Source organism: Xiphophorus maculatus, chromosome 13, assembly GCF_002775205.1.
Source record: "Xiphophorus maculatus strain JP 163 A chromosome 13, X_maculatus-5.0-male, whole genome shotgun sequence".
Classification (NCBI taxonomy): Eukaryota; Metazoa; Chordata; class Actinopteri; order Cyprinodontiformes; family Poeciliidae; genus Xiphophorus; species Xiphophorus maculatus.
The window spans coordinates 20,765,666-20,789,476 of record NC_036455.1 but is presented as its reverse complement, the minus strand read 5'-3'; the positions used below and the strand labels follow the sequence as shown (position 1 = coordinate 20,789,476).

Here is a 23,811-nt window from a genome sequence, read left to right as displayed (position 1 = left end):
GGAGTCCTCCCTCAATAAATCTGTCCGAACTTCGCAAAGTTGATTTGAATGTGCTTGTTTCACTTCGTTATTGAAAGTTGTCTCGGATTAATGACGTGACAGCGCGCTGGCGTCAGATCAGTGGGAGTTGATAGTTTTAAGCTTCCTAAGCGGCACGCGAAGGCGGAGCGGTTCGGGTCTGGACCTCGTTTGAGCCGCGCAGTCCGTCAGTGACGCTTTCACGAGGCGAAACGCAGATGTCACGTGCTGTCAAGGATCAGTTTCTTTCTATTTCTATTTCGAAGAGTTTTTGCATGTACCTCATATTTAGGATAGTGGGGATATGTGTATTTCTTTCCTTAGCTTATGCGTTGAAAGATTGTCAGTTGCATGTAATTTAATCTCACAGTTAATACAGTTAATGGGTGGGAAGAGTTGCAGTCGTTTGCCAAACACTAAGTTTGTTGGTGTATTTTAGGGACGCTAAATAGTCGAGAGATGTTTGTACTGAAATACACTATTTACTTCTTAAAATAAAATAAAAAATTAAATTAAAGAAACTGTTAAAATATTTTCTCTGTGTGCTTTACGACGTTGTTATATTTTGAAATTAAAGAAACGGTTAAAATAATTTCTCGGCGTACTTGTCATGCACAACGGTGTGTCATAAAAACCCTGTGTACAGTAGGTTATTTTTAACAGACAGTGCATTTCCACTGATGTACATTATGTAGGCTAATCTGGGCCAGGAAAAATTCAGTGTTTTGTATCTCTGCGTGCTTTTGAAAAACCAGTGTTTCACTTTCTGTTTGCGATTAATAAAGTGTTTTGTCAACTGTATTTAGTGAAATTTAGTGTCACTTCTCTCACTTTCTAGTCAAAGTAGACTAGTAAAGTTAATAGTGTCTTCCCATCTATTTCATTTAATGGATCATTTTTAAGGTCTTTTGAAAATTTTAGTCAGTGTGATCAGTTTTTATGGATTATACTTTTGTCTTATTGTGACGATTTTAGGGAGAAAATTCAATTCATTTTCCCCTGAAAATGAATTGAATTGTAATATAAAGGATTTTCTACCAACAACTACGTGTCCATTTAGACATTTGTTACAGTATTATCCAAAGTCCAAAACTGCTTTTAAAAACATCAGTTCAGCAATTACCAAATTGTGACAGCAGGGGTCGCAATGGATCACTAACAAATTACACACACGGACACGGTGCATTTCACCAGCTAGTTCAAACATCTTAATTTACATTTTTGTAAGTATAATCTCTACATGTAACGTCATTTTTTTTGTTTGTTGCTTATTTGTCAATATCGATTTTTTCTTATTATGCAAATGAAACCGGATCTTTCTTTGCCCATGTGCTAAATTGCTAAAAACAAACAAAAAAATCCCCTTTGATATCATTTTTAATGATTTAGACAATACAAAAATTAATTAATAAAACTAACTTTTTACAGATAAAAGTAGTCTTAAAGATCCAGTACTTCATCAGCACTTGGGATTTTGGCAAAAGGTGTTTATTTATACTTTTATAAATAAATAAATGCTTTTATTTATTCATAAAAGTAAATAAATCCTGCATTTTGTTTTCAAACCCAGTTTACTATATGTGCATAAATGCGTCACAAACACATCGATCCAATAAAATGAACAACCACGCTAAGTTTTAACAACCATTTCCTCTCTTGTGGCATCAGTCAAGGATATTCGTTCACACAATCCTGCAGAGACCTTGGATAGTGTCTGGTGAAAAACCCTGACTGTCCAAAGTATAGCTTTATCAACTCTCCTACTGCATGAATGCAATCTGTCCTTTTTTTTAACCTTAACTATTATTCTTTGATTTGTGCCAAAGAAATAAAGGCGGGCATAAGATAAGAATGTTCAAAAGAGGCAAATAATAAAAAAGAAAACCCTGCAGTCTATTCAAAAGTCTCACTGAAATAGCATGTGGATGAATTGAGACTGACATTGACATTACGGGTTAGAATGGTTTCCATCTTCCAATTCTCAAATTCTCCTGGAGACACAGAAACTATATTTTCAAAACATATTACGCTCAAGGCCTGTGATGGAGATGGTGAACTGTAGAATACATTATTGTTCAAAAACATTGAAAACCACACTCTGCTCTCTAAGTCAATGTACACATGCTGTACCATAATCAGAACTGAATGGAGATTTGATGCATAAAGCCCATATTGTTTCTTCAACATGTTCACCTTTTAAGAAAAGAAGGATTGCCAGCAAGGTGTGGATTTAAATGTGGACTTTCCTCATATGTCCCAGTAGGATAAACCACAAAAAATATGAAAAGATACTATTAAAGGCTGCAATTATTTGGTTTTGCAAGACATAGAAAATCGTATATGTTGTTCAGCAAGTGCTAGTTTAGATTCTTAGTCATCAAGGACATTACAGTCATAAGTGGTTAAACAGAACATAATTAGACCTCTTTGCTTATTACTTGAAGATATTTCACCTCTCATCCAAAAGGCTTTCTCAGTTTTGAACATGTCTTTAAGCAAAAGTACTCACAGGGAGAGGCAACATTAAAAATATACAATTAAGTAAGAAGAGGCCTATCCAGGTCTTTAAGACTGCCATTAAATTGCATCTGCATTTTTAAGATGCAGCTGCAAGGCAAAATCTAAACAAAGCAGTTGGTTCCTGTTGTATTTTTTTCTCTTTTATGTGTGCACCACCAAGTGAAATCCAGTGTCATGTCAGAGCCCTTTACAACGCAAACAGGCCAATTCATATCCACACATAGAATCCAATTATAATTCAAATAATTTTCTGATACAATTAAATTATAAAGTAATATTCATGTTGGTCCTGTTAAACAACACAATCAAATGTAGTTTATGTAACACCAAGTGGTCTGTCTAAAGAAGTCCAGCTGATTGCATTGATTCATTGACTTTTTTAGAGATTCCTTATCCTACATAACCCTTGCACAAAAGCACTGGTAGCTCCTTCAATAACATTATCTGGGAAAGAAGCACAGATAAGTACTGAACCTGTCGTACTTCTTGTGAAAAAAATAAAATAAAATCATGGATGGAATAGCTAATTGTGGCAATATCTTGGTCAAAAGGTTTATCCAGAAATGAGACATGATTAACAAAAGCACCGGCCCCAGATTACTTTGTATCAGCAAGACAAATAAAGAGAATAAAGCAAATAATTCTATCAGTGATTCTGTGAAACAGCTTACTTCAGAATGACTGAGCTGGGAGTCTAACAAGGACAATTAAAGCGAGGACACAGCTTATGGCAATAATATTTGTGCCAGTGACTCCATCCAGGAAAAAGACACAGCTAAACTCAGAAGCAATAAACCACGTGTACTTTCTATGGAAAAGAGAAAACCTTAATGCACATAATTCATGGCAGCAATAGCTCTCTCAATGTCTTCCATACAGGAAAGATTTAAAACAAAACACAGAAGCAATGTGCCAATCACACCTTCTATAAAAAGCACAATTAGCGAGAGAGCACAAAGTTAATGTCTGCGATAATGGCATTGCAACAATTATTTATTAAGGACTAAACGAGGACTACACTCATATTGTGAATAGCTGCTTTGGGCTAAAAGGAAACAAATTGTTTCACTTCAGTATATATCTATATTATTATTATGGGTTTGTTTTACCCAGAAAGAGATCATACATTTATTGTTCAAAATCAATTTGCAGGGGCTGCACAGTGGCGCAGTTGGTAGAGCTGTTGCCTTCTAGCAACATGGTGCATGGTTGTGTGTCCTGTCTGTTTCTGTGTTGCCCTGCAACAGACTGGTGACCTGTCCAGGGTGAACCCCGCCTCTTGGCCGGAACGTTAGCTGGAGATAGGCACCAGCAACCCTCCTGAACCCACTAAGGGACAAAGGTGTACAGAAAATGAATGGATGGATGAATCAATTTGCTGACAAAATCCCAGGATTATCACTTTTTTGTTTTTTTTATAATATAATAGCAAAAATACGAAAGCTATTTAACCTGCTTCATTCCATGTAACTTTTTAATATACTTTATTAGAAAATATATGAGGGAAAAACAATGTAATCAAGCTCAGTTTTGCTATATTAATGTGTATGGCGCTGTAAAACAAAAGGATTTTCCCCTTTTATATTTTGCGTGGGACATTTTTGCCTAACGTCTTTCTTATTGTTAAATTGTGAATAATGACATGAACCATTAAGGCACTGGGACATGCAGTGCTTTAAGTGATCTGTGATTTTTCATGACTCATTGATGCACTCTTAAAGTAATTTTGGTCAATTGCATTAGGGTTCAGAACTTTTCCTCGTTTTCTTCCTTTTGAACGATGACTGTGGTTCCACAGTCATCCGCAATCTCAGTAAATTACTCTGTAACCCCTTTGAGGCACATCAATTTCAACTGATTTGTTTCTCATCTGTTCTTGAACTTGTTGATATCAGGGCATCATGTTGTTTTGAGATCTTTTAGCATTATTTTGTCAGCCAGTAATCATCCTAGACTATAACTATTGAAACTTACCTTAACAAGGAAGCATTTATGTAGGCTTGTGTGTATTGGGTGGAGAGCTTGGTTAGTTATCTTAAGTAAAATCATCATTTGAAAACTTCACTGACTCAGTTGACTAGGCAAGATTGTAAGATAGTAAGCAACACAGATCAACAGCTCCGTTTGTATTTACTCTGCTTATATGATTTTTAAAATGTGGTTGAGAATTTCAAACATAAGTACGTATTCTGTAATGGGGTAAATACTTTTTTTATATGGCATTTTACTGCTTCCATTTGTGCTCCTTTGTAAAGAAATTAAGTAAACAGTTTGAACGTATTCGACTACCACCTTGTATTAAAAACTAACAGAGAGGCTAAAAAGTTAAAAAGTTGGTTTAAAGCACAAGTACAAGGGGAATTAGAAAATCCTCACTGAAATTCCTAAGTAACAATATAATCTTGCACCTTAGAACTTAGAGATATTCAAAATTAATCAACACATTATCAAAATCATAGCTCACCTCGTTCGGTTAATTATTAAAGTATGAATGATAAACGATTAAATGGAAGCTTACTTTCTTGTTGTTCAAGTGGACAACTTTTCTTTGCTCCTATTGGTTTGAATTTATGGACAGTTGGCTTGACCAATTACGCTCTCTTCTGGCCAAAGCTTTCGCCCAATCAACGTGGAGCTATGCAAATTACGAAAGAGTTGCAGCAGTTTACAGTGACAGCATTGGAGCTATTTACATGTTTCGTTTTCACTTTTATCCGAACGACTTTGGGCTTGTGATAGCGTGGACTCGTCGGGAAGAAATGTATCCGCTGCAACGCACGGAAAGTTAAAGTTTGTAGTATGTTAATGACGTGAAGTTGCCTTTTTGCCGGTAGTTAAGTCTTGGAGCTAAACGCTAACAGCTAGCTAGACGTTGTCACCGGTACAGGCGGACCTCTTTGTCTGACAGGGGAAGGCGTGCTCTTTTGTTAGCTTTTTTCCCCCTTTGTCCGCTCGGGATAGAGGAACTGACGGGTCAGGATTTCATAGGCGCCCGTATTTTGGGAGTATTTAGAAAATGCAGGTCGCGAAAAAATACTTTACAGAAGGCCTAATTCAGTTGACTATCTTGCTCAGTTTGGTTGGAGTTCGAGTAGACATCGACAGCTACCTTACCGGCTACTATCCGCCACTCACCGAGATCAACTTGGGTCCAAGCTCAGCCTACATTCAGACACCCTTTCACGTCTTGAGAGACACGCTTGACGGATACGGAGTGCATCCAAAATGCCCCGAACTGGACTACTTCTTCGCCAGTCGTCGCCTGCTGGATGAGGTGAGGAACCTCGGCTCGCCGCGGTTCCACACGCAGCTGAACGCGTGGCTGGTGCACCAGGTTTCCTCCACGGGGCCTTCCACCAGCGACAACCCTGACGCCAGCGTAGGGTTAGAAAGCACTGACAATGAACCTGCGGATGCCGGTGAGCACCTGCTTGCCAGAGACCAAGAAGTGCACTGCCAGCCCAACTCTGAGCTGGGACAGGGGCCTTGTGGTGCTGGAGCCTTCCTGAATGTAAGTAATGTCTTATTACGTTGGGGGAATTGTTATTAATCAACAACATGTTTTGGGGATAGGCTGGCTAACTGACAACAAACAAAGGGATCAACAAGGACTTAAAAACTTATGCCGTGACTAACCAGTGGCTCAGAAAGGGGGAATATCCACCCATGTAGTCAATTATTTTTATGTTTCCTTGTAAACCAGGAAGGAAACAACAGAATGTGATAAATCGTTGGCATAAGGAACAGAGTACATTCCTTTTCATTTGTTTGAGGCACTTCCAAACCTAAAGTGCTTTTCTGGAGTATACGTACAGTTGTTCGTCTGTGTGAAAGTCAAGAACTTGGGGTTTGCAGAGAAAATCAAGGATGGGGTTTGTATTTTAGTTAGAATGTCTCAAAAAGAAAGCATGAAATCTCACATAATATTTTGACATGCCCTTTAGAAAGTTGCTGATGAACCAGGCAGGTCTTGTAGCGTCCAAACAATGTCAGCTCCACTCCAGAAGCTTAATCCTGCCCTGTTTTTATCCATTTCAACACCAGTTTCAGTGTATGTTTCAAATTGTTATGACTACCCAGTAGTCTCCAAGTCCAGCCATCTGAACCAAACTGTTTCATGTGTTTGGGAGCAACCAGAAAACCACCAAGATTTAAACCTTTCATAAACTGGAAGATGCTGGGGGACCGTTGTAGTGAAATTAAACTCAAAAACACAGCATCAATTGTCAAGCATGGTAGTGGTAGCGACATGATTAGAGCATTTTCTGCTACCACTGGTCCTGATGCGCAAAAAGAGGATGGAGTAAGAGAGAGAAGGACTACCTCTGAATTCTTCAACTTGACTTCAAACCAACAGATAAATGTTCGAAACATGAACATAACTAAATGTAGAGTGATTCCTGAAAAACATGCTGCTTTTGGAGCGGGTGCGATTATATAAAGCTTCTGGAAATATCTGACTTTAACCCTAAAAAAGGTGGCTACGTACATTGAAACAGGCCAATTCAAAAACAATTCTGCTGCCTTTGCTGAGAAGAGTGGGCAAATATTGGCCAGAATTAGACAAAGTTAATAGAGGGCTACAAAAAGCAAATGGAGTATCTGCAAGTTGCTAACTTGCTAAACACATTTAACCAAATACAAGTGATGGTGCATGTATTTTTATACTTGGGATGGTTTATATAATCTTTGACCATGTTTAAACCAGAGACGATGCAGCATATATTCATAACCTTTTTATTCTTGTTTTTCAATTTTACTTCACTCCATCATGGAAAGGTGACAAGTTCATGTGCTTCATCAAAAGTCCGATATTTATGATATTCACACTGATGAATATTTTAATTTTAGCAAGGGGTTTGCAATTGCTAGATCTTCCTTGGTAATGCAACTAGTCTAGTTAGATACTCATTAAAGGAGATAACATGACAGTCAGGCATCAAAAGTATGCAGAAAACCTTAGGCTGCTCCTGTCAGTTCTCACTAGGTGTTTTCGCCTTTAGTTGGAATGTGATACCTCTAAATAACACAACCAAGATAAAAAATCTTGTTTTTAGTTTCCTCATTTATCATTCTGGGTTTCTGTTTGAGCCCTACATTCTAAGAAAATAAAAGAAAAGCACTGAACGTTCTCCTTGTAGTCTTCCTGCTGTTAGCACATATTAATCATTTATATTAAAAGCAGAGGTGACGTCACACTGTGTATGAGAAAGCAGCTGCTATAAAACATTGCATCACTGGCATTTTAAAACAACTGAATATTTACAGAGCTGATGTTTTATGTTAGTAATTAGCATGGTTAGCATTACTAAAACGATAATCTCTGTTAGGGACTTGCGATGTTTCGGCATCAACATCGATATCGCCAATAACTTTTCCAAAATTAACAAGTATTTATTTCCTTTTTTTTTGCCATTTGTGTTTCAGGAGGGGTTTGGGAGTGGGTTGGCCATGTGGTATTTGTTTGATCATGTGATAGTGATGCAGCAAAGCATTATGGGCTGTTTAACTGAAGAAAAGAAGCAATGTAAGCGATGTGGTTGTTTCAAACATTGGTTATTGGCAGTATTGATATCAGATATTGATGTCTGCCCAAAATGTTCATATCGGTGCCTGTCGTAAAGAATGTTGCTCTTTACTTTGGAGAATGCTAGAAGGCGGCCAACATTTCCCAATCCATCATGTTCCATGATCAACTTTTCTATACCCCTGTCGCCATCCTGTTTTCTACCAATGGTCTTAGTCTCTCGCATCATCAGCATTGAGTCATCTTCACTCGATTACAAACTCCTCTCTAAAGAGCGTAGTTGCCTTTCTGACTTGTTTGTTCTTAATATGGTGGAACATATAGAAGAAGGGATCTGATTTATGCGTTTCCAAACAGCTAATCAGTGCCAACCAGCTGATTTCTTAGTGCATCTCATAGATTTTCTTCTTTTTGTAACGCAGATAAAACTCTCAACCCTCATGTTTAATTCCTCCACCCATTAATGACGCTTTTCTAGCTCTTTCTAGCAGAAACAGCTGCTTGGTGTAGGTTATGTTCTGGCAACAGTTGATGTTACAAACAGTGTCGCCTTTCTTCAGGGTTAATCACCAGCTGTGGACCTGGAGAGGTGAAGGAGTGAGGATCAGATCCGCACCCTGTTTGCTTACAATAGCAGTGGTCTACTCTTGAACATTGTCCCTCCCATAGAGTTCCTTTGGAACTGCTAAATGCAATGTTGATGTCTTTATTTCTTTTATTTTACCTCCAAAGCTTTTTAAATTACCTTTTGCTCTCTACTGTCTAAAGAAGAACGCTTCAGCTGGGATTTTCATAGACTCCAGTCGGCAAGTGTCACAAAGCTATTTGAAGCTGAAGAAGTGACCGAGTAGGAAGTCAGCAAGTTCAGGCAGAGCAGAAATAGGCTGCTTTCTTTTTGCTTTTAGCAAGGACGCAGAAAGTTAAATAGTAATCATTATCCTTTTACATCCAATCCCACTGCACATGGAAAACAACTATAGTGTGTGTGCGTGTGTGTGTGTAACAGCTGGTAACTCACATCACTGGCAGTGCATCAGGTCATCGCTGCCCTAACTTTTACAACTGCCTATTAAAACAGACCTTGACATCGTTAGAACGTTACATAACACAAGAACCACATTCTGCTATGGCTAAAACGGGATCAGGGAACCTGAAAATGCTGTGACCTCTGGCGGCTTATTGGGTCGCAGCGAACAAGATGATTGCGTCTCTCTTTTCGAACACAAAGTTCAAAGTTTACAATTTACTCATTGCTAATCTCTCTCTCTATACTTATTCTCCCTACCAGGAGGATGAAGTTAAGATTAAAGAAGAGGAGGAAGCAGTTCCACTTACTCACCTGGCTCACAGTTCAACTCTAGAACAAGAGGTATGACAGTTCCTTTGTGATTTTTAATGCACTTTTTATTTTTTGGAGCATATACCTTACAGTTCTTGTCTTAGTTTAAGTTACTCCAGCTCAGTATCGTGCTATGTTGGATGTACTTGTGTAAAAGACGTCATATGGCAGTAATCTTTGAACAGATGTACTAATTTTGTACAGCGTATTTAAGCATATTTGGACTTTAGTGCAAAATTTGCAGGACATTTTGCACTAAAGTTCTGCAAAATGTAAGGTAAAGTAACACCTAAGGCAAAGAACTCTCATAAAATTGTGTGGCATTAATAGGTTCATTTCACAGAAAACCAGTAACAATCCTAGATTTTGAGATTACATGTCTTGTGGTTTGCTCTGTTTCGCTTCATTGCCCACAGAGTTTACCCAGTTGTTCCAGTTTCTTTTAGTCTTCCAAACTTCTATTTTCACGTGATTCATAAACAGGAGCTTCTAGTTCATATAAAACTTAGCGAAGAGCCTCTCCCATTTTCGCTTAATAGCACTGATTATGTTCATGTTGTTACCTAACATAGGTGTGGGAGTGTTTCAGTTAGGAAAATGGGTCAGATTTCTCCGCTGTTCCTGTGCTTCCTGCCTGACTCATCTGCTTTGAGGCGACTCTGCTCACTTCCCGTTAAAACAGTACTGGACGTGTTGTCAAAGGCTCCTCTGAAACCCGCTGCAGGGCCCACGACAAAGTCGGCAAGCAAAGTCTGTCTGAAACAGACTTTGCAAGCAAATGCATACACATCTACAGGAAAATCATTTCCGTCTTGTTAAAGTGTTTTTACTTTAACCAAGAATCAAATGTAATGAGTCGGAAAAAAATACATTAGCTCAAAAGCACTACTAAAAACAATGTTCAGTAATTACATTGCACCACCATGGTTCCCCTGGTAAAGATATATAATTACATTTTAAAGTCCAAACTTTTTTTTAATGTCAATTTTCAGTTTACAAAATCTCAAATATCGCAAATATAAACTGAGCATATTCTATTATGTCAAGGTGTCAAGGAAAAGCTGACAAGCATGACTTTGTTTATTCCTGATGTATAATCTTATGACCAAAATGGACATAGGTGACTCATTAAAGGTCATAAATAAGAGGAAAGTAGACAAATGCTGATTTGAAAACGTCCGGAAAGTGCTACTTGAAAATAGCTGCTAGCCTAAACTTGCTCTCCAGTAAAGGCAATAATTAAAATGTTTAAAACAAGTGGAACTGTGACAAACAAGGATGGAAAAGTACCCAAGTTAATCTTTCTTTCACGCACAGACAACAAGACAGTAGGAGAGAAATTAAATAAAAAATATCCAACTGTTTCCTTATCACACATTTGATTCTATCCATACACCAGCAACTGCTTTCAGAGGCAGAGGAGGGACAATAGTTTTCTGCGCTTTTGTCAAAAATGTAAATGTGTCGAAGTTGATAAATCCTACTTGAGTGTTTAACTGGAACAGGGTGGTTTGGTCAGATAACGCCATGATTAAGCCTTTCTGCAACGAACTGCAACAAAGGTACTGATTCAAAGGGTGAATGTGCCTGTAAAGTATGATGGAAGATCTGTGATGCTGTGGGCATGGTTCTTCTCCAAAAGCCTTCTCTCAGTATGTCTTTTGTGATATGTTATAGAAGAAGACCAACGAGTTTTCTGTTGGCAAAAAGTACCATAATTGCTAATCCAGACAGCAGCAATTTTTGTTTCAAAAAATATATATATTCAAAGAGATCTTACATCTACGGCAATGAAATATACCTCATTTGTGAAATTTGGTTTTTGTTTAGCCTTTCATGCCTGTTTTCCTTTTTTCTTTCAGAGTTTGCTTGAAGGCATCACTACGCTGCCTGAGCCGGTTCTTCATCTTGTTCCTCCAGCTGCTGATATCGACTGGAACAATTTGCTTTCTGTTGCAGATCTTGATGTGAGTTTTCGCAAAATACAAGTGCAAAACACAAGAGTTTGGTTTAAATTGATCTGTATGCTGTGGAAAGGAGTTTTAAAATTGAACAAGATTCCTGTGCAGTCCAGAAGAGAATGGAATTTGAATTGTGTATTTTCCAAATCTTGGTATTTAGGGAAAAAACAATTATATTTCCAGTGTTTTCTCTGTTGCTTTGTCTTAATCTCTCCATCCATCATTCAATTATCCCTCTGTTTTCCATCCATTTGTCCTATTTTGATTCGTTTTGTTTGACCTGAAAAGATGCAGGAACGCTGTGTAAACGACGTTGCTCTTTGCTCTTTCAAAACGCAGGATCTGGACTCTCTTGTCACCGATCGTCTCTCGGAGCTCGACTCGGACATCAGCAGCGCCATCAGCCAGGACGTCAGTTTGCATGATGCCATGGTGACCAGCGCCGGGGCGTTTGGACCGACGGACTCCCAGACGGTCAGCCAGCGGGATAGAAACCTCCTGCGACTGGAGTCCACAAACTCCTCGCTCTCTGACTCTTTGCCGGGCATGGCCGTGGGCCTCGCTGCGCTGCCCTTTGCCTCGGTGTGCAACTTAACTGGAAATCTGACATCGCAGAGCGCGCTCGGTAGCTGCCTAGATGAGGCTGTGTTTGAACAAATCAATCAGCTGGGTTTGGGCCTGGAGGCAATAGACAATCAGCTGAACTACCTCGAGTGCTTAGACTCTCGAGCATTTGAGGACTTGGACTCCGATTCAGGACTCTCCTTGGAAAGCAGCTATGGATGTCCAGCCTCCCCTGGTTAGTAAAATTTTTTTTAGGTTACTAATATATTGCTAATATTTGTACCAACATTTATTTTATTCTCTCTCTTTTAGGTTCATCTGAGATGTCTTCATCGACCAGCTCGTACTATGAAGAAGAGGGCGGCGCGACTGGCTACAGCAGCGAGGTGGACTCCAAGCCCCCTAAAGGCATACTGGACCACCATGCCATGTGGCCACATGTTGATCTGAGTGAGAGTGTGTGGCACGACCACAGCTACTCATCTCCCCCTCTCCTCAGCATGCCACCCCTAAGGCTGCCATGTAAAACCGAGGAGCCAGAGGAGGACGGCGGGTCCCAGCTGGAGGAACAGGAGCTGAGCCGCGACGAGCTGCGCGCCCGCGCCATGTTCATCCCCTTCTCCGTCCTGCAGATCGTCAACATGCCCGTGGAAGAGTTCATGGAGGTACTGGACAGCCACAGCTTTTCCGCCGATCAGGTGACGCTCCTGAGGGACATCCGCAGGCGCGGGAAGAACAAGCTGGCGGCGCAAAACTGCCGCAAGCGTAAGCTGGACGCCATCACGGGGCTCCAGGAAGAGGTGGAGAGGCTGCAGGCCCAGAGAGACAGACTGCTGAGGGAAAAGCGGCTCACGGCCAAGACCATGGGCGCTGTGGCCCACCAGTTTAAGCAGCTGACCCGGGACGTCCTCTCTCGGGTGAGGGACGCGTCGGGGCGACCCCTGAACCCCGAGAGGTTTACCCTGCAGTGCGGTGCTAACGGGAGGGTCGTAGTTCAGCCCATCAGACAGCCCGCTGTCGCCACATCAGCTGGCAAAAAAACAGACAAGAGAAAGAAGGAGAAGAAGCAGTGAGATTGCTCACTGAGACTTGAGCTTTAGGGGGGTGTTTTGGATATTGCTGAACTTTACTAAACCTATCATTGGGGTTTTACATTTGTAAAGATTGCATTGGGAGCCTAAATTTTCACAAGCTGCAAAAACAAGAGAGACTCAGAGCATAAATTAATAAAAAAAAATATCTGTTCTTATGGAAAAGAAAAGTAGCTTACACACTGGACTTTTGTTTGCTTGTTAAAGATGGGCAAAGCAGGGTTTAAGGGAACAGCTTAGCTGCTGGAAACAGCATCAATCTCTCTTTGTGCCTATTAAGATTTGAACTCGGACATTTATTGCTAAGTATGGCAGATTCTGGTTAGAGCTCTAAGAAGAGGGTTGTTCTGTTTGTTTGCCTTGTACTTTGCCTATTTAGTAGAAGTAAGAGGGTAAAGATTGTATTTATAAATGGCTTGAGGTTCTTGAACTTGAAGTTCTTATATGCGTCATGAGACTTTTTTATATATATATATAACTTAAAATGTAACTGATAAGAAAATTTAAATTCCACCAAATGTTTACAGCCAACATTTCAGACATCAGGGGGTAGGTAAAGGTTAACCTTTTGAACTGAAATGAAAAAAATAATAAAGTAATTCTTTTCTACAATCTTTTTGATTACATAAAGCAAACCAATGATTAAAGAGGCCTTAATCTGCTTTTAAGAAAGTGTGAATTTGTTTTTGTTTTTTTTTGTTATGTTGGGTGTAAACATGTTTTAAGAGTTTTAAAGGTTTCTAGAACGAATAAAACATCTACATCAGTTGGAGATGAGGACATGTAGGTTTGACCTTTTCAATTGCAACAATTTAAGTGCTGGCATAAAAATACTCAACCTCATCCCTAAAAAAAAACATATCAATGTTGCTACAAGGTAAAAGAAAGTCTAAAATTGTCAACATCAACTTTTGGTCAAAAAACATTAAGTTTTGCTTTGACACAATATTACATATTACAGAAATAGTTGCTAGGGAATGCACTGATTAACATTCTGTGGAGGACTTTTAGATCTTTATTTGAACCTGCTGATACTGAATGCAGCTAATTCAAATTTCTCTTTAAGAATAGGTGAGACATATTCAAAGTTTTTTTGTTTTTTTTTTCCCTCCAATGAATGTTCAACTATTAGCAGGGATGGAGTCAAAGAATATCCTTAGATTAGCGATTTCCAAAATACGAACAATACTTTAGGATCCACAACAGACTCGAACTCAAAAGGATACAATAGCTCAACCGTGTCTGTACTGTTTAATCTTCTGATTGTCTTCTGAAAGTCTGGCTCTTTCTTCCACCCCGAGTGAGCTGCAAATATGTCTCAAAATTGTATTAAATGCAGTTTATTTTTATAAATATCTGCTTACTTCACCGTCGTTCATCTGCAGTTTCAGGCACTTGTGCAGTAAATAGTTAACTTTGATTCGGTAACAGCATCCACACCCAAAAGTGTTTTTGCCAGTCATCCATCATGGTCTTATCTGTTAATTATTCATGTTGAAGTCGTTCTATTAAAAGGTTCTTCAGTTTATATAGTCACATGAGTGTGGAGGAGAAATGTATCATGTTTGGAGTAGTCTCTAATTTGGAAAATTGCCTTCCGTCAAAAATCCAGCTTTGTTGTTCTGAAGTGCTTAATCTGTTAATATTAGATTTGACCTTATTTCTACTTTCTATTCTTTGATCAAACTGGTTTGGAGGAACCAAAAAGGGTGTTTTATTATTTTTATTTCATGATCAGTGAGGTTGTGTCAAGTACTTACAAGGTGTTTTTGCACTCCTTCACTTTCCACTATATAGTATTTACCTTGGATCAAACACACTGACCCACTCTGGTAATGTTGAGGGCACATTTTTTTAACTCCGCTTGTCTGTCAGGAATCGTACCTGTTCTTTTCTACAAGTAATAAAGTGACCTATAAATAAGTACTGGACACAACCCCACGTTAATTTATCATTTTGTCAAAGCCACGCAGCAAAAACACGAAATCTTGTCAAGTATTTTTTGTCTAGTTTCTAGTGCAAATATCTGAAATGAAGCAAAACTATCTTATTAGTCACTTTTCAGCAGGATACAGGATCTTATTCTAAGTGAGCAATCCCTTAATATCGATGAAAAGGTACTTGTTTCATTGGCAGATTATTTCACATATAACATTGGGAAAATGTCTTGTTATAAGTGAAATAATCTGCCAATGGAACTAGAACTTTTTCATCAATATTAAGGGATAACCGAGTTTAAACAAGCTCTCATATCTTGCTGAAAAGTTACTTGCAAGTTAGTTTTGTCTTATTTCAGCTGTGCTAAGATATTTGCACTAGAAACTAGACCAAAATTGGCTAAGATTTTGCGTTTTTGCAGTGCAACCAGACCAATTTTCTCCGTGCTCTTTATTATTGGGTGTTGCTGTTGAGATTATCAGAGAACGAAGTGAGATGTTACCATTTATTGCATGAAAGTTGTTTTAGAAGAGGCTAAAAAAAAAAAAAAAAGAAGAAAAGTTGGAGTGCATAATGTCATTTGTTTTAAGTTGTGCTGTTTGTATGCCTTTTTTATAATTTGTTCTTTTTCTGAAAATCATATTTGCTAGACTTCAGAGTGATTGTTGAAAATAAGTTTGTGTGATTAAAAAGAAGAAAAACTTATTGTCTGATTGTTCTTAGCAAATCACAACAGCGATATACTTCAAAGTCAGTGCAACTGAAACTTTAAATACACTGCCTGGCCAAAAAAAAAGTCGCCACCAAAAAATGGTCACACTCTCTAATATTTTGTTGGACCGCCTTTAGCTTTGATTACAGTCCGCATTCGCTGTGGCATTGTTTCAATAAGCTTCTGCAGTGGCACAAGATTTATTTCCATCCAATGTTGCATTAATCTTTCACCAAGATCTTGTATTGATGATGGGAGAGTCTGACCACTGAGCAAAGCCTTCTCCAGCACATCCCAACGATTCTCAATGGGGTTAAGGTCTGGACTCTGTGGTGGTCAATCCATGTGTGAAAAAGATGTCTCATGCTCCCCGAACCACTCTTTCACAATGTGAGCCCGATGAATCCTGGCATTGTCATCTTGGAATATGCCCGTTCCATTTGGGAAGACAAAATCCATTGATGGAATAACCTGGTCATTCAGTATATTCAGGTAGTCAGCTGACCTCATTCTTTGGGCACACAATGTTGCTGAACCTAGACCTGACCAACTGCAGCAACCCCAGATCACAGCACTGCCCCCACAGGCTTGTACAGTAGGCACTAGGCATGATGGGTGCATCACTTCACCTGCCTCTCTTCTTACCCTGATGCGCCCATCACTCTGGAACAGGGTAAATCTGGACTCATCAGACCACATGACCCTCTTCCATTCCTCCAGAGTCCAATCTTTATGCTCCCTAGCAAACTGAAGCCTTTTTTTCTGGTTAGCCTTACTGATTAGAGGTTTTCTTATGGCTACACAGCTGTTCAATCCCAACCCCTTGAGTTCCCTTCGCATTGTGCACGTGGAAATGCTTTTGCGTTCACAATTAAACATACTCCTGAGTTCTGCTGTTGTTTTTCTTCGATTTGATTTGACCAAACGTTTAAGTAATCGCCGATCACGATCATTTAGGATTTTTTTCCGACCACATTTCTTCCTGGAAGACGATGGTTCCCCACCATCCATCCAGTTTTTAATGATGCGTTGGACAGTTCTTAACCCAATTCTAGTAGTTTCTGCAATCTCCTTAGATGTTTTCTCTGCTTGATGCATGCCAATGATTGGACCCTTCTTAAACAGACTAACGTCTTTTCCACGACCACAGGATGTGTCTTTTGCCATGGTTGTTTAAGAAATGAGGAGTTACTCATTGCATCAGCTGGGGTAAAATAACTTGTTGCCAGCTGAAAGATAATCACCTATGCAGTACTTATCCAATAGGAGGCTTGTACCTATTTGCTTAGTTAAATCCAGGTGGTGACTTTTATTTTGGCCAGGCAGTGTATATTCCCTTTGCAAAGTTTTTTATTTTTGACAATAAAGGAGAAATACCCTGGACAGCTTGCTGGTGGGTCAAAGCAAGACCTAAGAAAGGCAGGACAAACGTGACTGCAATCAAGAGCAATGAGAAGAATGCAAAACCTGCACAAAGCTAACTTACTGTCCACTGATATGACCTTTAAGTCTGACTGATATTGATCTATTTTGCAAAGAATAGGCTAAATTTCGAGGGACAAAGCTGGTAAAGTCAGATGTCAAAGAACTTTCAGCTGCAACCGGAGAAGCTGGTTTAACTAAGGGAGGAGAGTTGAATACAAATGAATGACCTAAATGTTGAAATTTTATTCATAAAAGTAAATATAAGAAGGAAATCGTGTAGAATTTTTTGTCGAATCTCAAAAGTCATTTGCTCTGTCTGCTTTATCCGACTAAATGGAACGTCACAAAATGTTGAATGTTTTTCTATGTTTACTTTATTTTTTCCCCCACATAGAAGAAACACCTGTTTTCTAAAAACCTATAAAAGCTGCCGCTGTTAAAACTTTTCTCTTTCGGTTTTTAAACACGCAAAAAAAAAAAGTGAAATAAAAATAAAATGTCAATCCCAGTTCTGCTCAAAACAATAAATAGTGGAGAACTCAAAAGGGGCTAAAATTCTCCCTTTGAAGGCGGAGCCTGAAAGCGAACGTGTTTCCTTCCGGGTTGCCGTAGAGCACCTAAATCTGGCTTTTCGCGCTATAACTTGAGAGTTCGTTTAGTGGACCGCGTGTTTAGAAGATCTCCCCAAGTGGATAACTGGGTTTAAGGTCGGTGTGCATATTTCACTTATCTTCAAAAATAGCTCATATTCCCACTTTTCGTTTTAACTTGTCGCTTTACTAAAGTGAACTTACAGAATGCATGCTGATTCTGCATGGCTGCATGTCTATCAGTGACTCTTTAAGTGTTATTACTCGGCAAGGCTCGCTGCACTATTGTTGTATATTCGGCTAGCTAAAGAATAGACGTACCTTTTCGCAGGTACACTGTACTATCTTCCTTTGTGTGTTTTTAGCGCGTCATTGCTGTGATATTTATTGCATAGTATAGAAATGATTGAATTTTCCACTCGGATATAATGTTAAAAGTTTATAACCTAACGGTAAATGTCAATCGGCGAAACGTGTAGCTAACTCAAGTTAGCACAGCGGCTTACCTTTGTAATGCTATCAAGAGTTCCCTGGCTAATGAGCTAACGCCGGATGCTAGCAAGTTTATTTCAACACGGAGAAGGAGAAGGCCTCACGATATCAACCAGATTTAGATTGTGTTTGCTCCCCCTTTTCAGCATCTGTAGCTGGCTACCAAAAAGCTAGCTGTTTTACATATATGTACATAAACGTATCAATCAAACCGACTTGATGCTAATAATGTGATGCTAATCCCTCCTCCTTGATTATAGAGTACAAAATGGGCAAGAAACAAAACACCAAAACTAAGAAGGAAGCGCAGACTCAGGAGGAGCCGGAGGAGTTTGTTGTGGAAAAAGTAATGGACCAGCGCATCGTCAATGGGAAAGTGGAGTTCTACCTGAAGTGGAAAGGATTTACTGAGTGAGTTTCTCCGTGACAACTACCTCTGGTATGGGGTTGTGCTGTACATTTGGATGCATGTTTGTGCTGCCGTTCTTTACCGTGGATGGATGACGTTTGCTTTCAGGTTTCGGCACCTGTTCATGGAAGTTTGGAGTTGGAAAATAAAATGTCCTCCCCCCTGCCTGTCTTTGTTCATTTAGTGCTGACAACACCTGGGAGCCTGAGGAGAACTTGGACTGCCCCGAGCTGATTTCAGCTTTTCTGGAGTCGCAGAAGAACATCAAGGAGAAGCCTACGGCTTTGAAGAGGAAAGCTTCCACAGAGGAGGGAGAAACTGATTCTGCAAAGAAAATTGAGGTTTGTTTAAAATAAAAATAGAAAATTCATTGTTTTAGCTGAGTTAGTGGTCATTGTGTAATGATCTAGATTTATTGCTGGACTATGTGAAAGACTCATAACTTCATCATTACTATTTTCTTTTAAGATGTGAGTAGCAAGAAAATGTTCCATTCTCATGTTATGCTGTGGTTTTGTAGGCTGAGCAGCCACGTGGCTTTGCCAGAAACCTCAACCCAGAAAAAATAATTGGTGCCACGGATAGCAGTGGGGAGTTGATGTTCTTGATGAAATGGTAAGCTACTAAGGATTCCTATAAATGTCAATAGGGACTGCTTAAAGACTTTTTTTTTTAAGTTTTAATTTTTGCTCTCAAGCAAAGATGTTTGTATGGATGTAAAATGTTCAAATCTTCTAAAATACAATTGAGCTATTCTGAATCCAGGCTGTTTCCTGTAAGGCAGTGATGTCCAGAGTATTTCAAGAGCCAGAATTCTGCATGTTTTCATTCTTCCCTGGTTTATCGCACCTGAATCAAATGATGGTCCACTACCAGACCTCTGCAGAACATTGACATGCTGAGGAAATAGTTGAAAATATTTAGATGCTCAGAGATGCAAAAACTGACACTGGAGCAGGAAACCCCTTCTGCAAGGGATGGCTGGTTATGATTTATATGGGGATCACTGTATTTCATATATGTTGTAGAAAAGTTTTATTTTTCTTTAAATACACTTTCCATTCAGTGCATCACAGTCCACTTTAGGCTTGGACATTTTCTAGATTCCTTAAAGGGTAACGCAGCTCTAGGCCTGTCACGATAGCAAATTTTGCTGAACAATTAATTGTCTCACAAATTATTGCGATAAACGATAATATTGTTTGAAGACCTTTTTACACTGATTTAATGAAAATGATGTAATAATGCATGTGATTTCTTGCCAAAGATAGATACACTTTGTTTTCAAAGAATATTTAACACTGGAAATGATAAACAAAGCAACCAAAAACAAAAATAAAATGGATTCTCAGTCTCCATTAACAAAAAACGCACTTGAAAAAAAACTAAACACCATAAAGCCAAAGTGGAAATAAATACTGCATTCAATGAAAAGAGTGCAGATTATGAAGTCTGTGTACTATGTTGCCCTTCAGTAATAATTAGATTTAAATAGAGAAGATGGGCTCATCCGACTACATGATGCAATAGTTCACACTACACGGTTTTTTGCTACTATCTTTCCCTTACAACAATCTTAGAAAGTTGGTCTTTCTAAGATTGTGTGGTGTGTTACGGTAGATCGTCGTTGCCTCCGATCTAAATCAGGGGTTTTCCCTGACTGGGAGCTTTAACTCCACCTGTTGAATGTAACAGGTAGCCAATCAGAAAGCTCCGATTCTCCTCTGAGTTTTCTGAGGGGAAATTACGGAGGGGAATCCCAAACAGCTGACACGACGCAACCCGAAGTCCAGCGGACATTGGAGACGATACGTGGAAACAACATTAATGTTTATTCAACATGCAAAGAATATAGAAATGACAAGAGGAGGAGTTGGAGCGAAATTGCTACTGCAGTTAATAAACCCGGTAACTTTTCAGCTGCTCTTCATTACGTGACGTAAATAGGTTATAATGATTTTCATTCAGTCAGGACTTTACGCTGACACTAGCCACATGCACTGCAGGTAGATTGTAGTAAAGCATTGATTGATGCCCGGTTTTAAAATTAGTTAACTGGACTTGTAGCCATTATTTTGTGCCCATTGTTGGACACCACACGGCAGGAACGAACCCGATCGAACTGATATACCTAGGATTTCTGTCGGCTGATGTGTGGACTGTCAGGTTTTGAAAATGGGCCGACAATCACAGCTCTAAGATCGTGTCGTGTGCGCTGGGCTTTACACGAAGTAAAATGAGGAAGGGGGGGGTCAGTGGAGAGCACCGGAGTTTAGCCTTTTTTCCATTCAGTGTCATTAACAGAAAGAGAAAAAGGCTGGAAGAGACGATAATGCCGATAATTAAAATGGCATTGATAGTTTTAATTTATCTTAGGATTTATCGTTTATCGCGACAGGCCTACGCAGCTTTTTCGTGTAGTGCTAAATCTGAAGCACCAAATCATGCCAGCCAGTGTACAATTGTATTTTCTCAGTGTTTACCTTTTTCTTTCTTTCACTTTGTTTTTGTTTTTCCTATAAATATCAAAACGTTTTTATTTTTTTTTTTCAGTGCTTATTAGAATTGTTCTGCTAATGCAACCATTTACGATGAATAAGTGTGAAATGGTACAAACACAGTTGAAGATGCTTTAGATTAATTCTTGATAACAAACATCAAGCTTCCTTCTAAATTTGATTTCTAGCCTTGAAGAATCATCTGCAGTAAGAGCTCTAAAGTGTTATTGCTTGATATTAGTGACTTTTGTTAACTGTGTGACAAAGAATTGTATCCGTCTCTGCTTTTATTATTAGTGGAAATTTTCTCCACTGACTAACTTTAATGTTTTGTTTTTTTTTTCTCTCTCCTTATCTGCTTTCTCAGGAAAGACTCAGATGAAGCAGATTTAGTCCCAGCCCGCGAGGCTAACACACGCTGCCCTCAGGTCGTCATAGCTTTTTATGAGGAGCGACTGACATGGCATTCATGTCCAGAGGATGAAGCTCAATAATTCTTCCCTCTGGTTTCTACTGTTTATGTTTTGTATTTTTTTTTTCTCTCTCTCCATAAAACCTGGACTCCTCCTCCTGGTCTGCCTCTTAATTTTAGCTACCTTTAGACTGTTTTGTAGAGTTTTCTACATTTGTACTTTGTTTGGCAGCAGAGGAGAGCTTTATGGCTGTGTGAAGTAACCGAGCAGCTGATGTGTGCGACAGAGTTCATCCAAATGTCATGTCGCGACGGAGCTACCTTGCATCTCATGCCTGCTCTCAAATGTTTTTTCTGACTACTTGAAAAATGTTAAAAGCTGTTAATTGAGCTTGGTTTGTTGTCGTTTTATCCTGCAAGTTGTTCTGAAATTCCATTTTGTTTATGGGGTGTAAATACTATCCCAGGTTCCAATTAAAACTTGTATGTACATATTTATAGTTCTGTTTATTTTTGACCCCTTCTATATATGCATACATGACAAGAACAAGAAAATAAATTGGCAATCTTTATGCCTTTTTGTAATTTCCTCTAGTTGTGACCTTTTCTTACAGGGCAGCTTGTGTGTATTAAATCCAAACCGGCATTAAGAGATGAACTTTAGACTTTTGAGCATATTGTTGGGCCTTCTGTGGCAACACCTTGTGTAATGTTGTGCAAACTTTTATAACTTTGCATTTAGGCCAGTTAAAACTCCATCACTTTTACAGTCTTTTTTGGGATTCTTGTGGTGTTCTTAAATTAGGTAATTTCTTACTAAGACTTTGTGCTTTTTACTGCTAAAGAAACACATTAGATAATTTGAAAACAACCTGAGTTCAGAAAGGGGTATTTAAGTGACTTGGAATGTGACATGGTTAAATGCGCAAGGTGTACTGGCGTAAGCATTTGACCCACTAAAATGTTTTCAACGCTTTTAACATAACCACCTTGATGAAAAAAAAAGAAAACGAACAATCAAAGAAAATGGCTTTATATTGGGGGACATGAAACTGAATTGATGAGTTATAGTAGCTCAAATATCCCCATCATAACAATCAAGGTATTTGGAATACCTTTTCTAAGAGCATTTAGCATTGAAATGTTGAAGCAGATGTCCCATAGCAGTCCTACTGGGTAAAAACAGGAAGCTGAGGCTACGATTGTAGCATTCACATGATAGTCAGAATTTGATTTTTTTTTAAAAAGGGGGGGGGGATTTGATTACTTTGGGCTTTTTAGCACCAATTGAATACTGTTTAAATGACAGCCTACTTAATTTTTCCTGTCCATTCCTTTATGATTGTAGTGTACTCATTTGTTGACAGCAGTTTCCTCCAATCACTTTATCACAGAGCTCAAATCATCTAAACTTGTTTTTTTTTTTCTTTTTTTAGTTTACTCAAAAGGACTTCATGGTTACCAGATCTCTTCCAATAGTGTATCTCTTAAAATGTGTCTTGAGTTGTAGATTCACGTCATGGGTGTGTAACCTGACAAATCTAACAGTCAAGATGGATCAAAGTCTGGACATTTGGGATTTTACCACTTTTTTGCATCTGGATCACACTAGAACTGCTCCAGTCCCTAAAATACAACTCATAGACTCTTCAAACTTGGACTAGATTATTCTGCTCTAATAGCAGATTATTTAGAACCATGTTTGTGATTTGTGAAAATTAAAAAAAGGGCAATTTCACCACGTTTTTTTTTTATCTTGGTCACACAAGAACTGCTCTAATTTCAAATCTACAACACCTGGACTCTTCAAACCTAGACTAAATTATTCTCAACTAATAGCAGAATATTTAAAATATTTAAAATCCCATGTTTGGGATTCGTAAAACGTTTTTCTGATTTGTGAAACTTCACTTAACAGAAGATCTTTCCTTCCAACAGCCATCACCATAATAACTTTTTGAAGAATTAATGGGTTACACCAACATTTAATTTTCCATTGGGATTAATAAAGTGGTTTTGAATTAGAATTGAATTTGAATTTAAAAAAAAACACCATGGAACAAGTGTGAATAGTAATCTAAACTTTAGTGAAGTTTCACAAATCACGTAAGAGTTTCACAAATCCCAAACATGGACTAAAATATTCTGCTATTAGAGCAGAATAATCTAGTCCAGGTTTTGAAGTGTCTAGGACTCTAGGTGTGGTGGTTTTGGAATTAGAGCAGTTCTAATATGAACTAGATGCAAAAAAAGAGTAAAAAAAAATAGCATGTTTTGAAGTTTCACAAATCAGAACAAGGTTTCACAAATCCCAA

The 23,811-nt window shown here is 38.7% G+C and overlaps 2 protein-coding genes across 2 annotated transcripts; both read left to right on the top strand.

The window, feature by feature from the left end:
* Positions 1-5,194: 5,194 nt before the first annotated feature.
* On the top strand, positions 5,195-15,663 carry LOC102224238 (nuclear factor erythroid 2-related factor 1). Its single transcript, XM_014470119.2, has 5 exons — positions 5,195-6,049; positions 9,354-9,434; positions 11,267-11,371; positions 11,705-12,164; positions 12,242-15,663. The coding sequence occupies exons 1-5, from the start codon at positions 5,555-5,557 to the stop codon at positions 13,000-13,002; spliced, it is 1,902 nt and encodes a 633-aa protein (XP_014325605.1). The 5' UTR covers positions 5,195-5,554; the 3' UTR covers positions 13,003-15,663.
* Positions 15,664-17,684: 2,021 nt separating this feature from the next.
* On the top strand, positions 17,685-21,990 carry LOC102224488 (chromobox protein homolog 3-like). Its single transcript, XM_005802717.3, has 5 exons — positions 17,685-17,802; positions 18,438-18,588; positions 18,771-18,927; positions 19,107-19,201; positions 21,452-21,990. Exons 2-5 carry the CDS (start codon positions 18,446-18,448, stop codon positions 21,576-21,578), a joined length of 522 nt encoding a protein of 173 aa, XP_005802774.1. The 5' UTR covers positions 17,685-17,802; positions 18,438-18,445; the 3' UTR covers positions 21,579-21,990.
* The last annotated feature ends 1,821 nt before the right edge of the window (positions 21,991-23,811 follow it).